At 37.4% G+C, this 13,040-nt stretch overlaps 1 protein-coding gene and 1 long non-coding RNA gene across 4 annotated transcripts in view; one reads left to right on the forward strand and one right to left on the reverse strand.

Annotated features, from left to right (window-relative positions):
- The window catches only part of PRSS12 (serine protease 12), a 46,654-nt gene that overhangs the window by 24,491 nt on the left and 9,123 nt on the right, over positions 1-13,040 (forward strand). The window contains exons 9-11 of the mRNA XM_076337309.1: positions 5,579-5,784; positions 6,451-6,529; positions 8,660-8,782. Of these exons, the coding sequence (XP_076193424.1) occupies positions 5,579-5,784; positions 6,451-6,529; positions 8,660-8,782 (408 nt within the window). The remainder of the gene's footprint in view (positions 1-5,578; positions 5,785-6,450; positions 6,530-8,659; positions 8,783-13,040) is intronic.
- Positions 1-13,040, reverse strand: part of LOC143159852 (uncharacterized) — a 49,169-nt gene that overhangs the window by 21,384 nt on the left and 14,745 nt on the right. The window lies entirely within an intron of this gene.

Genomic DNA, 13,040 nt, shown 5'->3' on the forward strand with positions numbered 1-13,040 from the left:
TTTGGAAAAGATGAGGGAAACTAATATTAACATCTAGAATAGCACAGATGATTACATATTCTGTGAAGTATGCAGATTCTCTGTTTTGTTTCTGATTTTGTGTGAGAACTGTGTTTCACCATACTTAAGTGATGATTTTCATTCATATAACAATTTTTAAATTGAGTCATCTTTAGTCAACACAGAAAAACTTAAGGAACCTAAATTCTAGTGCTTTAGTGATTTGATGTAACAGTATACATAGAAAAACCTTGGGGAATTTAAAATGCCTTTTTCATTACATTAGCAAAGAAAATGCAAATATTCAGAACCTAGACTTGGTTTACCACAGTTTACTGAAATTTTCTGGAATTTGGCTAAGATTTCAGGGGTAACGGTTGCATTGTTTCAAAAAGCTCTTGATCTGTTTTCATTGAAAGGTGTAATTTTGCATATTGTTAGTATTTATCTTTTGTGAACCTTAATGATGACTTTGAAAGCCTTATAGGTTCTAACATAACCGTTAAAATTTTTCATGACATATAGCAACAGGTCAGTGTCCACTGTCACAAGGTGTGGATATGACTTCTGCAGATTCAGATGCAGGCACACCAGCTACTGAATTCCTAGTTTCATGGGGTTTTTTTCCTTCATCTACTGATCTGGCTTGACTTGATGTAGCTTAGAGATTCGATAAAACTGTTATACAAACGATTATGGCTTTGGCCTGCATGACAGTAATTTGAATAAGCTTCATTTAATATAGGAATAGACCTGACAGGACAAAAACACCCTCTAATTAAAACCACTGCAATGTATATGTGTCACTTTTGAACTAAGTCACTTAATCAGGCTTAGATCACTCATAAGCAATTTTCTTCTGGCAATACCTAAGAGCAGTAAAGATATAACAACAATAGAGTACACTTATAAATAGCAGAACTAATATGAGCTGAAAAATATCCAGAACACTAGTGAAATACAACAGGAAACTAGTGAAATGTCTTCTCTGAGTGTATCTGTAAAGAAATCTGAGCTTAAGAAATACAAACCACGTCATCCGTTCACTGTATCTAACAACGTAATGTTTGTGCAACTGAGTATCATCAAATTATGTCTGAACACATAATATATGCCTTTTTAAAATTGTCTGGTATTCGTTTAACAAAGCCTATTTGTAAGTAATAGACGACTATGGCTTCAAAACTACAAAACTTGACTTGTATTATCTCCCACTGAATCATTCATTTAGTCTGCTTCATCCTCAGCCTCTCTGGCCTTGTATATGTCTCCCTCAGATGATCAAACTCAACCACTTATCCCCACCTTCTGTTTTTAAATCTCTGCAAGGACAGACAGTTGGCTGGATTCTCAATTTGTGTCATGTCAGAATGGGGGGTTAAGATTATAGGACACAACAGAGCATGTTTCCTGAAAGACTAGGGATAGACACATTTTAGAAATCTAAAATTAGGTTCTAGAAATTGGGAGAGCTTGTCGGAAATGCTGGATCTTGGTGACCCTATGTCTAGACAGTTGCATTCCACAAACCTGACTATGCCGTTATGTGCAGTGATGAGCTGGAATTGCTTTTGGGCCTAGGAGTTCATGCACAGATCTTTTTGCTAAAGTTCAAATTATATGCAGTGGTGACTTGACTGTTCCAAAGCAAGGCTGGGGCTTCTGGGTTCATGCACCTGAGCTTGAGGGTTGATAAATGTTGTTTCTTTAGAAATAAACACATTATGACCTTCTCCTGGGAGGAATTAAAAAGGCACCTAATACTGAAGTTGACATCAGTTTTCATTAGGACTGATCACAGAACTAAGCAGTATCCTTCAACTCCCTTTACAAGGCTATGTTTAATTCTCAAGTCTTTCCTACTGGGGAATTACATTCCTTGGGAAAAAAAAATTACACATTTATTATCACAAATGGGAGAAAAGACTGCCTTAAAAAGGAAGACTTGTGTAAGCAAAAGGTAGACACTGAGAAAATGTACTGAGTTTTTCCTGTATATATTATTCATATTGTCAGTGCTTATCTGTACGTTTATTTGACGAAATCCTGCTTTGCAACATTCTCAGCCATTTACTAGGGTTCATTCTGAGACGGAAATAAGAAAATCCCCGAGCTGGCAAGATCACTACGTTCAAAGCAATACTAGTTTTAAAGATGTCTCATTAAGCCAGTTTGTCAAATCCAGGATTAATGTTAGAAAAACATAATATAAAGAACATTCGAAAACAGCCCTACTAATTGGCTAAAACCAGTCATGAAAACACAAAAGTAATGAATAGCACCCTAATCAAAGTATATTTGTAGCAAGATAAACACTAAGAGAACACACACCTTTTCTGAAGTGCTATCTACTATGTGATTGGGTTTAACATACAAAAGTATTTTGATAGAATGAGTAAAGAGCAAAAGACAGTTTTAGAAGCTTTTGCATTTTAGTGAATTAAGCGGCCCAGTAAAATTGGACCCCTTTCATTTAGGACAGGCTTATAATAATGCACATGCACACATACCCCCCCCCCCCCAAATGAACAAATATCCTGTCATTAGTGCTCCAAAAATTATCTACTACAGGAAAATAAAAAGTTCTAGGGTAGCTGGCCATCTATACTAACCAACTGGCTTTCCTGATTAACAGTAATATGAATAATGGTAATACTGCATCTGAAGAGCTCAGCATGTTATTGTGTATGGCCTTGTGTCTGAGAAAAGCTAGGGGATAAGACCTGAAGCCACCCTTCTCTCTAGGGACAGATCTGAGCAAGCAAAAAGGTTGTTTCTCTGATAGTTATCTGTGCATAAATAGCTGGCTTAGAAAGCAGCAATTAAGGGACACATACACCTTTGTTGAGGGTGGACTAAAACCAGTTGTAAGAGCACATTCCAGCATGTAACAAACACATAAGACTTAACAATTCTACATTTAGAGATCTCCCAATTATATGAAATAATTTTCTCTATTAAGCTGCACTCCTTGCTCTAGAACATCACAATTTTTACATTTGTTTCCTGGTAGATGTTCTATTTAAACAGTGGGGTTTTTTTGTTAAGAGTGGGTATGGACACACCTTTCATAGCAATTACCAGCAAACTGAGAGATTACTGACGCACAGTAAGAGATGGATAGCTTTCATATAATGGTATGAAGAGTCTCTGCAGTCCAAGTCCCATGATTCTGTTCATGTCAATCCATGATTGCAATCCATACTCACTAAATTCCCTCCCTCATCTTTGTCTCTCTACATCTCTTTCACCTAAAATATTTACATGTGTGACCTCATAGATGTCAGAGTATTCTTTGAGATTTATCTGGTAAGCCAACGGAGGCAGTGCCCTTAAGTAGCCGGTAAGTCTGCAGAGACAATTCTATCCTAAACTGCAATAAATACTTCTCTGGGAAAGGCTAAGAATACTGTCGTGATTCACAACAGTGTTGTGGGTTTTTTTTTCCACTATCCTGAGGATCTTTAGAGCAATGCCCTAAAGCAGAAACTTTGTTGTTTGACATAGAGATACCAAAACTAGGTAAGAATTTGCAACGAGTGCCTGTACTGCCTCACTATTTTGTAATAGCATACATGGACACATCAGCTGCCCACAGGTATTGGAGAGTTGGACATTTTTTTGTAGTTATCTGTAATCAGATTATCATTCACAAGAGAAAAATAGTTGGAGCAAGAAGAGACACATTGCTTGTGACTGACAAGTTTAATCATACTAAACTCATTAGGCAAAGATTGTCCTATACTGGTTCCAAAGTCAGTTAAGGCTTTGGATTATCTGGTAAGTACATGCTACCATGGAAATAATTAAAAATGTGTAAGGACAGTTGACCTTGTGGTATCACCTCTGTCAAAAGTTTTACATACTTCTGTTTCCTGGCTTTTTACAATTCATGCATTCTAACCAACATTCCCTACTTTGAAAACCTGCCCGCCTACCCTTCAGTACCTAGTAGAAAAATCCAAACAGGCAAGGCTTTCTATGTGCAAGTTTGAAAAAGGAGGAAGCTTGTTTGTATTACATTTGTGTGTCAATTATATGGATATGGGCAACTGAGGGCTTGATTGAGTTTGATCCAGTCACACTTCTAGTATGACGAAGCTTTGAAAATGGTATGACAAATCAAAATTCCTCCCCAACAGAGAATCCCTAGCTGATGAAGGGACATAAACTCTTTATGCCATTCTCACCTATCTTCCCCAACACTGCAGGTATTAAAAGAGGTATAAAAAGAGGTGGAAAAGGAAATACTTTCTTGCCTAGTACATTTTTGTTGTTAAACTCTCTTTCTCTACTCCAACATTTCATTGTTCATGCAGTTAACCTTTTGTATACATAGAAGTACTGTCCTTTACAATATGCAATTATAACATATCCTTTAAAATGGAAACCTATGATACAGTGCAACATTTTAGTTACCTAGAATGCCGTATATTCTTATCACAATAAAACATCAGTTAATTGCTCTTAACTGATATGTAAACTTGTAGTTCAGACACACCTAGAGGTGGCTGTGGCTTCCTGCCCCACTTCTCTGTAGAGCCGGTTGGGTGGTCTCCCACTCTTAATTCTTTCTGACTCTTAAACCGTATACAACAAAACTTCTATTTATATATTAAGAAGCATTATCCTAGGTAATTAAAAGTAATAATCTATCACAAAAGTTACCAAAGGAGATGCTTACAACATCTCATGTTGTAAAACAACAATTCGTGTTGTTTTTTTATTGTGTTTGTTCATCCACTCCCTCATTTGGGAAAAAAGTTCATCATTCAAAAGAGGTCATTCACACAACTGACACTGCAGTCATTGCTGAAGCTGCATGGCACTACATACAAGCTATAAGGATCAGGACTTCAAACCCTAGTAAAATGTCCTAAATCCGACATTTAACTACTTAGGTTTGATACTTACACAAGCATAGGATTATCATACTGACCTTCTTTGTAAAGTGCCTTGAGGCACTACATACGGGGTTCCTCCCAGGAAAAGGTGGGTGCTGAGACTGAACTGGGTTCAGTCTTTCTCCAATTACATTACAGTTTTAGAACTCAGCTGTGGGGTGCACTTTAAAAATGGCATGATAACGGAATACGTTAATAACTATTAACAACTAACAGATCTGTAAATCATAGCTCCTACTACACTGCAAGTATACTGTATTTAACTGGCCCATCTTTCTGAGGGAATCAGACCACAACAAATTATTTTTAGCATTCACAGATGCTGATTCAATACAAGGATTAAAGAGATTATGAAAAAGCAGCTTTCACATATTTTGCTCTATAGATCTTTGCAATGCAGTTACAACGTAAAATACTTTGCATAGTGCCTTCTAACTAGATACATAAAAGCACTTTTTAAACATTAATGAACTGTAGCAATTGTTACACTTATTTTTTTTCTACTTACCAGAGTAACAGAGTCAATGAGAAGAAAAGGTGTCATCAAGTGAATCAGTGACAGGACTTGGAATAAAACCTCAATGTCTTTCACTACTCACTCTGAAATCTTTCAGTTGAGTGAAATGTAGAATAATGCCTCAAAATGTTTAATAAAAAAAATGCTCTGTTTCCAGAGGTCCAGCTAGAGCAAGGACAATGGCATATTTTGGGGAGGGCAAAGGCCCCATCTACGTGGATAACGTGAAATGTACAGGAAGTGAGAGATCCTTGGCAGACTGCATTAAGCAGGACATTGGGACGCACAACTGCCGTCACAGTGAGGATGCGGGGGTGATCTGTGACCACCTAAGCAAGAAGGCCCCCGGGAACAGCAATAAAGGTGAAGCCCCGTTGTGAGTGGCAGACCAACAGGTTCAGATGCGGAACTGTCACGGTAGGAAGAGACGGATGTAAACAATCCCACCTCACAGAGGAAACAGTTATATCAAAAGAATTATAGAAACAAAAGTGGTGAGAAATCCTCTCTGCTTACACTGTGTGATCTTATTGCTGTGCCAGCTGCACAAAGGAATCATAAAGACTATTTAAATGATACAGGGTATTTGTCTACCATAGTTGACGGCAGCCATTTTTCTTAAGTTGTACGAGGGACATGAAAATGCAAAAACCTAGACAGCTACTTTCAACTTTTCAAGGTATAGGTCTCAGTCCTCAGCTGAAGACAACCTATGTGGTATGCCAAGCTCTGCTTCCACTTACATGAAGTAAGGAAGAACCCTATAAAAAAATCGTACACTTGAGAAGCAGAGCACAAACGTGTAAATTGCTCTGTGATTACAGTCAAAAAACCTCAGCTAAAAAGAACTAAGCCTGAGAGAATTCAGTGTATTTTCCCTGAGCAAAATTTGGTTGTTAAAAACCTCCATGAAACACAGATAACTTCAGCCTTCACTTTTTTTTTTTTTTTTTTTAGTTAACTCACATTGAGGTTTGGCTACTTTGCATTTTGAGTTTAATGCTGTCTACATCTCCCTTTCTGGTTTAGATTCTCTTGCTTCTGTTTGTGGATTGAGGTTACTACATCGTCGACAAAAGCGAATAATTGGTGGGAAAAATTCTTTACGGTAAATATTTGGTAAAGACAAGTAATTTTGAATATAAAGCTTCTAAGACATGTATTTGCCCTAAGCTGTTTCCCTAATTTATGGTTTTATTGTAGGGTTGTTGGTTGTTTTTCTTTTGGCTTGTCATGACGTAGAAGCAGAAATATACTCAAAGAATATTTGGCAGGAAATGAAAAAAATATTCATTGATAAATACTTGCAGCATTAGTTGAGAATATGTAAATGCTTATGGGTTTAGTCCTTGATTGGGTTAAATTTCTAACTTTCAAAATAGCCATTTTACTTTTTTTCACAGAATGTCTTGATATCAGGATGTGAGCTATATGAAGAGAGCTATGAATATAGTACACGGTTTTAAATGCTACCTATACTGAGAAAAAGGCCTGGGTATTATTCACAGCCTAAGACCTGATTTTCCTTCACAAAATAAGCCTCGATGGTGACACAGCTCTAAACCCAGGCTTTTTGTTAACACTTTGTTCTTAGCTTTTAATGACATGTTTACATTTAGTTAATATAAACAGATTAACTGAATACTACTACTACTACTACGACAACTAAATGCTATGATAGGAAGTATAGGCTTTATTTTATTAACAGTCTTGAGTAACCACAAAAAAAAAAATATATTCACAGAATCTTACAAAAGGGATTGTAAAAAATACACTTACATTATCATTACATGTCGTTGTGCAACCTATTTCAACATACATGCACAGCATCAATGAATCCATTTCAAAAAAGACACTGCCTAAGTGGAGGAGCTTCAAAGAACAGTAACAAGAGGGAGCCCAGAAAAACATTTAAATGCAGTCAGACAGAGCAAAGTAGGATTACTTACCTTAGTAAAGAGACAAATGGGAATAATAAATAATGCATTGTACAGAAAAAGAAGATTGAGAATTATTGTCTCGGAATATGTATACAAAGGACACTGGATGAAACGAAACGGTCACAAATAATGGATTGCACAATCAAGTCAGAGCAAGGAACTTGATCTCATAATAAATAAGCACAGGGACATTAGATGAAGCAAAAAGGTGAGAGAAATCCAGTAGTGCACTTAGAAATGCTTCACAATCAAGAAAAGGAACATATGAACAGTATCAGAAAAAGACTCATTGTCACAAGAAGTCATTAAGACAAAGAACTTGACAAAGTTCAAAAAGGAACTGGATACTTACATACATACCAGGAAACCCAAAGCTGTCCAAATTACCCCATTTTGGAAAGACATATTAAATCCCACCTTCCAAAACTAAAAAATGTCTAAATTGTTTTATGCTTTATGGGAAGTAAATTCCTCCACCTTACTTTAAAACATTTGGCACTGGCAACTCTGAGATAGGATACTGGACTAAATTATCCTGGGCAGCTCTTGTACTCCAGCATACCTATTCAAGTTGACAGTAGCCAGAAACACCTAAGCCTACCTGTTGCTTATTCTTGGGTGTTGCTGTTGCTTACAGCTGCATCTCTCTCCCTCTTCCTTCTCTCCAATTCCATATTTTGCTAATCTATTAAACTGGCAAAAAATAATCCATCCTGTCTTCACGGGCCTGCAAATATGTATCCCAGATCTACTATACAAAACAGATGATCACAGGCTGAAAAAAGGTGCTAACCTATTACTCGTGGTTTCTCCAGTTGCTTTAGACCTCTTGGTTTGCCAGCTTCCCTTTTCAAACAGCTCAGAACCGACAAAGATATTAATGCAGACAGGAGAGGATGCTGGGTTAAGCTTTTCAAGAAATTCCCTTCTTTCCCCTCTCCAGTTGACAGGAAATTTCTGGTTTGTTGACTTGGACGGTATTTGGCGAGGAACCCATAGAATGTATTTTTGGCACAATGAATGCAATCTGAGAAGGGAAAATTAAAATAATTGACAGCGGGAGGAAGTGCTCAGGGTGCTGGATGCCCAAACAATCCGTCAAGTAATCCTGACCATTGTTAAATAGAATTCTGAATGCTGCAGGAATATAAAGGTATTCTCAAGTGTTACTCAAGAAATAACACAGTTTGCAAGCTACGTCAGTCAAAGAAACTAAATAGCATTTACATTCAGGGTAACTGACAAGCTACCTTACTGTTCCATTGTTGTACCCTGAACCCGTCTTATGTCCTCTGTAGGGGTGGCTGGCCATGGCAGGTTGCACTCCGACTGAAATCTTCTCATGGTGATGGAAGACTCTTGTGTGGTGCTACTCTAATCAGCAGCTGCTGGGTCCTCACTGCTGCACATTGCTTTAAAAGGTAGGTCTCTCTTCAATGGTGAAGTGTATTTTCAAACTATTTTGTTGTTCTGGGTATAGGCAAAAACATTACAGTTCAAGCCCACTGAAAACCGTTCCAAAGAGTTGGCCTTTGGTTAAAAAAAAAAACCAAAAACAACCTACCAATCAACCTCCTTTCCCTCCAAATAAAACAACAAAAAAACCCTAGTACCTTGAAATTATTCTGGGTGTCATCATTCACGAGATTTATGTTCACAACTTCAGCATTTCCATGAAAAAATACAGACAATACTTGTGACATTTTAACACAGCTTTCTGTTCCAACAAAACTGCAGCTTTCAGGTTATGGTGAAGACAACCGAGCAAACATCAAACACAGGGACTGTAATATTTTGGAGTATTCTTGGTAACGATAGATATTGGCAGTGATAGACATTTTTACTGTAACACTGCAGTGACTAGATGAACTAGTCCCTCCAAACCCATTTTAGGGTAAAGCACTATTATTTATTTTGCTGAGTCTAATAGGAAAGTAAATCTGTACATTGGATGCTAGCGCGACCGAGCTGTTTTGCTTATTCTTCATAAATAGGCTAGAGCAACTGCTTTACTCTGTTATCTCACAGTACATAAAGAATTGTCTTTTGCAGCCATCTAAACAAAGGTCCCATTCCCTTTAACAAAGAAATAACTGCCTAAGCGGTTATACTGGTATAATTCTCTGACAGTGGCATCTAATAAAACTATGCCAAATTCAGCTCCTTTCCATATGTTTAGCAACTGGTTTGCAACTTACTCTCCCTTGTAAATCACCTACTTGGTCTAACGTCTTCTGCAATTCTCAGTATTAAGCTATTATGTAGCTTTTTAAAATGTCTTTTCCCATCTTTGCAGAAACAGATAGTTACTGATAATTCTCCTATTCACTTCTTATGATATCCCCTCGTCAGTAATTTTGACATCAGGAATTCACTGCTGATGAAGTTACTGTAGTAGAAAAGCATCAACTTGCACAGTGAGGAGGCTGGTCTAGTATTTTAAGATTTCAACAGCAATTATTTCACTTTAATTCTTACAAAAGGTTGCAGTATGGGTGGGAGTAAAAGCACAGAATGGCATTGTAGTTTTGAGGATATTTGCTAGAATTTGCTCAAGTGGGCTGCGAATGTTTTAACTTTGGACTTGAGCCTTTCCTTTTGCACACTAATAAGCAGAAGGAAGAGTCAGATATACTTTTACTCGAATGGAAAGTGTTACCTTTGCCTAGCACTAGACGCACATCTTTTCATTTTCATGTTTCATGAAAATCATGAAGGACTTTTCTTGGTAATATTTCAAGCTGAAATGGTCAAACTCAATAAAATTTCTGCTTACTTCAACTGATATCCCAGTTGTTTCTGTGGAACTATGAAAGCACTTCAGTTGCCATCATCAAAATTTATAGACAATGACTTCCTATTCCCCTGTTCATCCTCTCCATAGCGATTACTAAGGATGCAACTTAAGCTCTTGAGAAAGCCTTTGATTAAAGGCTTGAAAACAAGGCAGTCCTTTCTGTTACTTTACCTCAAAGATCCTCTTCAAGAAAAGAAAAAGGGAGGTCACAGGAAGCCAGTTATGTTTTCTGTGTGCAAATCAAGATCTCAGTTACCCAACTCTTCGCCTTATTAGAATGCTTTCACAAAGTTTGGTGAAACAAGTTAGTATTTGCTGCGCTGCTGCAGTTGCAGTGCATTCTTACAGTAAGTACTCCCCACAGAATACATTCATTACCTGTTCTTCCCAACAGTCTGCTTACATAGCTGGGGCTCCAAGTCATTACTGAATGCCAAAGCGTGCCCATTTTGGATACTTTGAATACCCACGTGATGGGGTAGCAGCCTGGCTGGAGCAATGTACACTCTGATACTTCCAGATCGGTGCAGCCACTCGAGGGTCTGTTACGGGCTATCCTAAAACTGTTACATGTGGTCTCAGAGACCAAAGTATTGTTTTGCCCCAGATGTTGCATTTAAAACTGTGCAACCTAGATGTAAGCATGCAACTCCAACAGCCTGTGGACGCACTACTGTTTACTGTAAAAGAGAGAAGGCTCTAAGACGACATTGGACAGACTGGGCTGAACTTCCTAATGGTCTCAGAGTGATTTTAAGGGGCTAGGTTTCCAAGAGCTATCTATAGATCAAAGACCTTCTTCACATATTTCCACGGACAGACAAGAGAAAGACCAGTATACCACTTCTCATACCCTGGAAATTGGAACACTGCTTAAATAACAAAAGTGGTCTCATCTGTACTACGGATAAAAATTAAATACAATTTTATGCATGATGCTAGGAATTGTTTGCCAGTAGTATAGCAGCATTACTGGTTTCTCTAATTTCATAGACACATAATTTAAGATCAAAAATTGTTTGAAGCTGTTTTTCCTTTTATAAGCCACCCATCTTATTAGCAAGTTTTGTCCTGAGTGGTTCTGACAGCTATAGGGAATTTGCAGGTCTACACATAAAAAAATATTCACTTCGGATAATTAGAAATACGAGGCATAGAAAAAAGGAAATTATAATGACCATGATGTTATTTTAGGAAATACTTGTGTTACTTGAACATTGTACTGTTCTAATAGTGTAACTCTTATTTAAGTGCTTCTTTAGGCATTCCTGAATGCCCATGGTAATTTTGTTTTGAGAACTAGGGACCCTGAGGCACAGTGGAACCAAATACCTAGTAAGACACGAGAAACCAAAGTAGACACCAGAATTAAAACTCAGTTTTATCAAATTTAGCATGAATGGTGAGATGAATTCAGGTGTGCCTTCAATGTCAGTACATTACTTGACTGACAGCAGGATGATAGTAGCATGGTGGCTGATTACTAATCCATCCTCCAGTTGTCTGGGAAATAAACCTCCTAGGAGGTGCTAAGGTCAACGTTGCCAGGCTGCACTAGAGCTTAAAGGCATGCCCAGCCCAGCCATCCAATAGAGGGGTAATACCCTGAAAGCAACATCATTTTCCACCCATGAAGCACTCCCTAATTCCTCCTCTGCCTCCACTCTTCAAGCGTGATGTGTGCATGGTGGTTCTCTGCCATTTCATGGTGACTTTTAGGTGAGGAAGACTGGACGCCCCTGAGCTAGACTACCTTGCCTTCTTTATGTACTGATGCTCTGTTACAGTATTTCTGCATTTGGCAAATAGCAACTGCTACAGGGGAAGAAATATAATTGTCTACAGATGAAAAAATCAGTTTAAGAAAGCCTTATGTGTGCAAGTGTGCACAGAATTATGGTAAATCTGTCCAAAGACTGCTCATTAAGCTTCTCACTAGAAGCCTTGTAGCTATTAAAGTTTCATACATTTGCATGAGAAGCAGCACTTCTCATTCTATTAAATGTTTAAAACCAGTACTTTTAATTAAGATAAGCTTTCCTGGATCTCCTTTCTTCATTATTCTGCTATAAATGACCATCATCCATAACAAAAAACCAGCAGGAACCTATTAAAGGGAACACTGTTCCTTTTGTCAAAATCAAGGATGTAACATTAAATAGAAGCAGCAAGTTTTCTACTATATTATCTGATACATGGCTGACAGGAGAGCACTCGTTATCACTAGTCATAAACAACTTTCCTTCATGCTTAGGCTTACAAATCAAAACAAACAATTAAAAATCAAGTTCCTTTGATTATTAAATCAGTTAGGAAGGAAGTGTGTTCATTTCTCATCTAAATTACAAACACCCAATACATTTGTGACTGTAGTACTCTGACTTCCATGAGATTTAAAAAAAAAAATTAAAAAAAATGAAAAAACCACACAACCCCTTCCCCCCTTCAACTTGCACTAAAGATAACAGATAGAATATATGGTAAATCCTGTAATTAATGTTGTGGATAAGGCCTATAAACTAAAATGCAGAGGCACCCACTACATTTAAAAAAAGAAATAAAGAAGAAAGATTTATACCATGTAAAATTACCTGTATCTACTTGAGAGCCAGATTTCCATCACACCACTGATAATACACATCTGCAAAGTACTGTGATTGTGTTTGTTTATATATACAAAACCTATATGTCAATGTACACAATGGTTAACTTAGATGGGCAAATTATTTATTGAAGGTAAAAAAGCTTTCATAATCCAGAAACTATCAGCCTAGCACTAATAGGTGATTTGCTGTGCAGAGCCAAAAGTCTATCTATAAATTATGAGAGAGTATTTCCAGTGACCTTTTGGAAATGTTTTTGGCAGAAGATTATGTCAGGCA

Source organism: Aptenodytes patagonicus, chromosome 4, assembly GCF_965638725.1.
Source record: "Aptenodytes patagonicus chromosome 4, bAptPat1.pri.cur, whole genome shotgun sequence".
Taxonomy (NCBI): domain Eukaryota; kingdom Metazoa; phylum Chordata; class Aves; order Sphenisciformes; family Spheniscidae; genus Aptenodytes; species Aptenodytes patagonicus.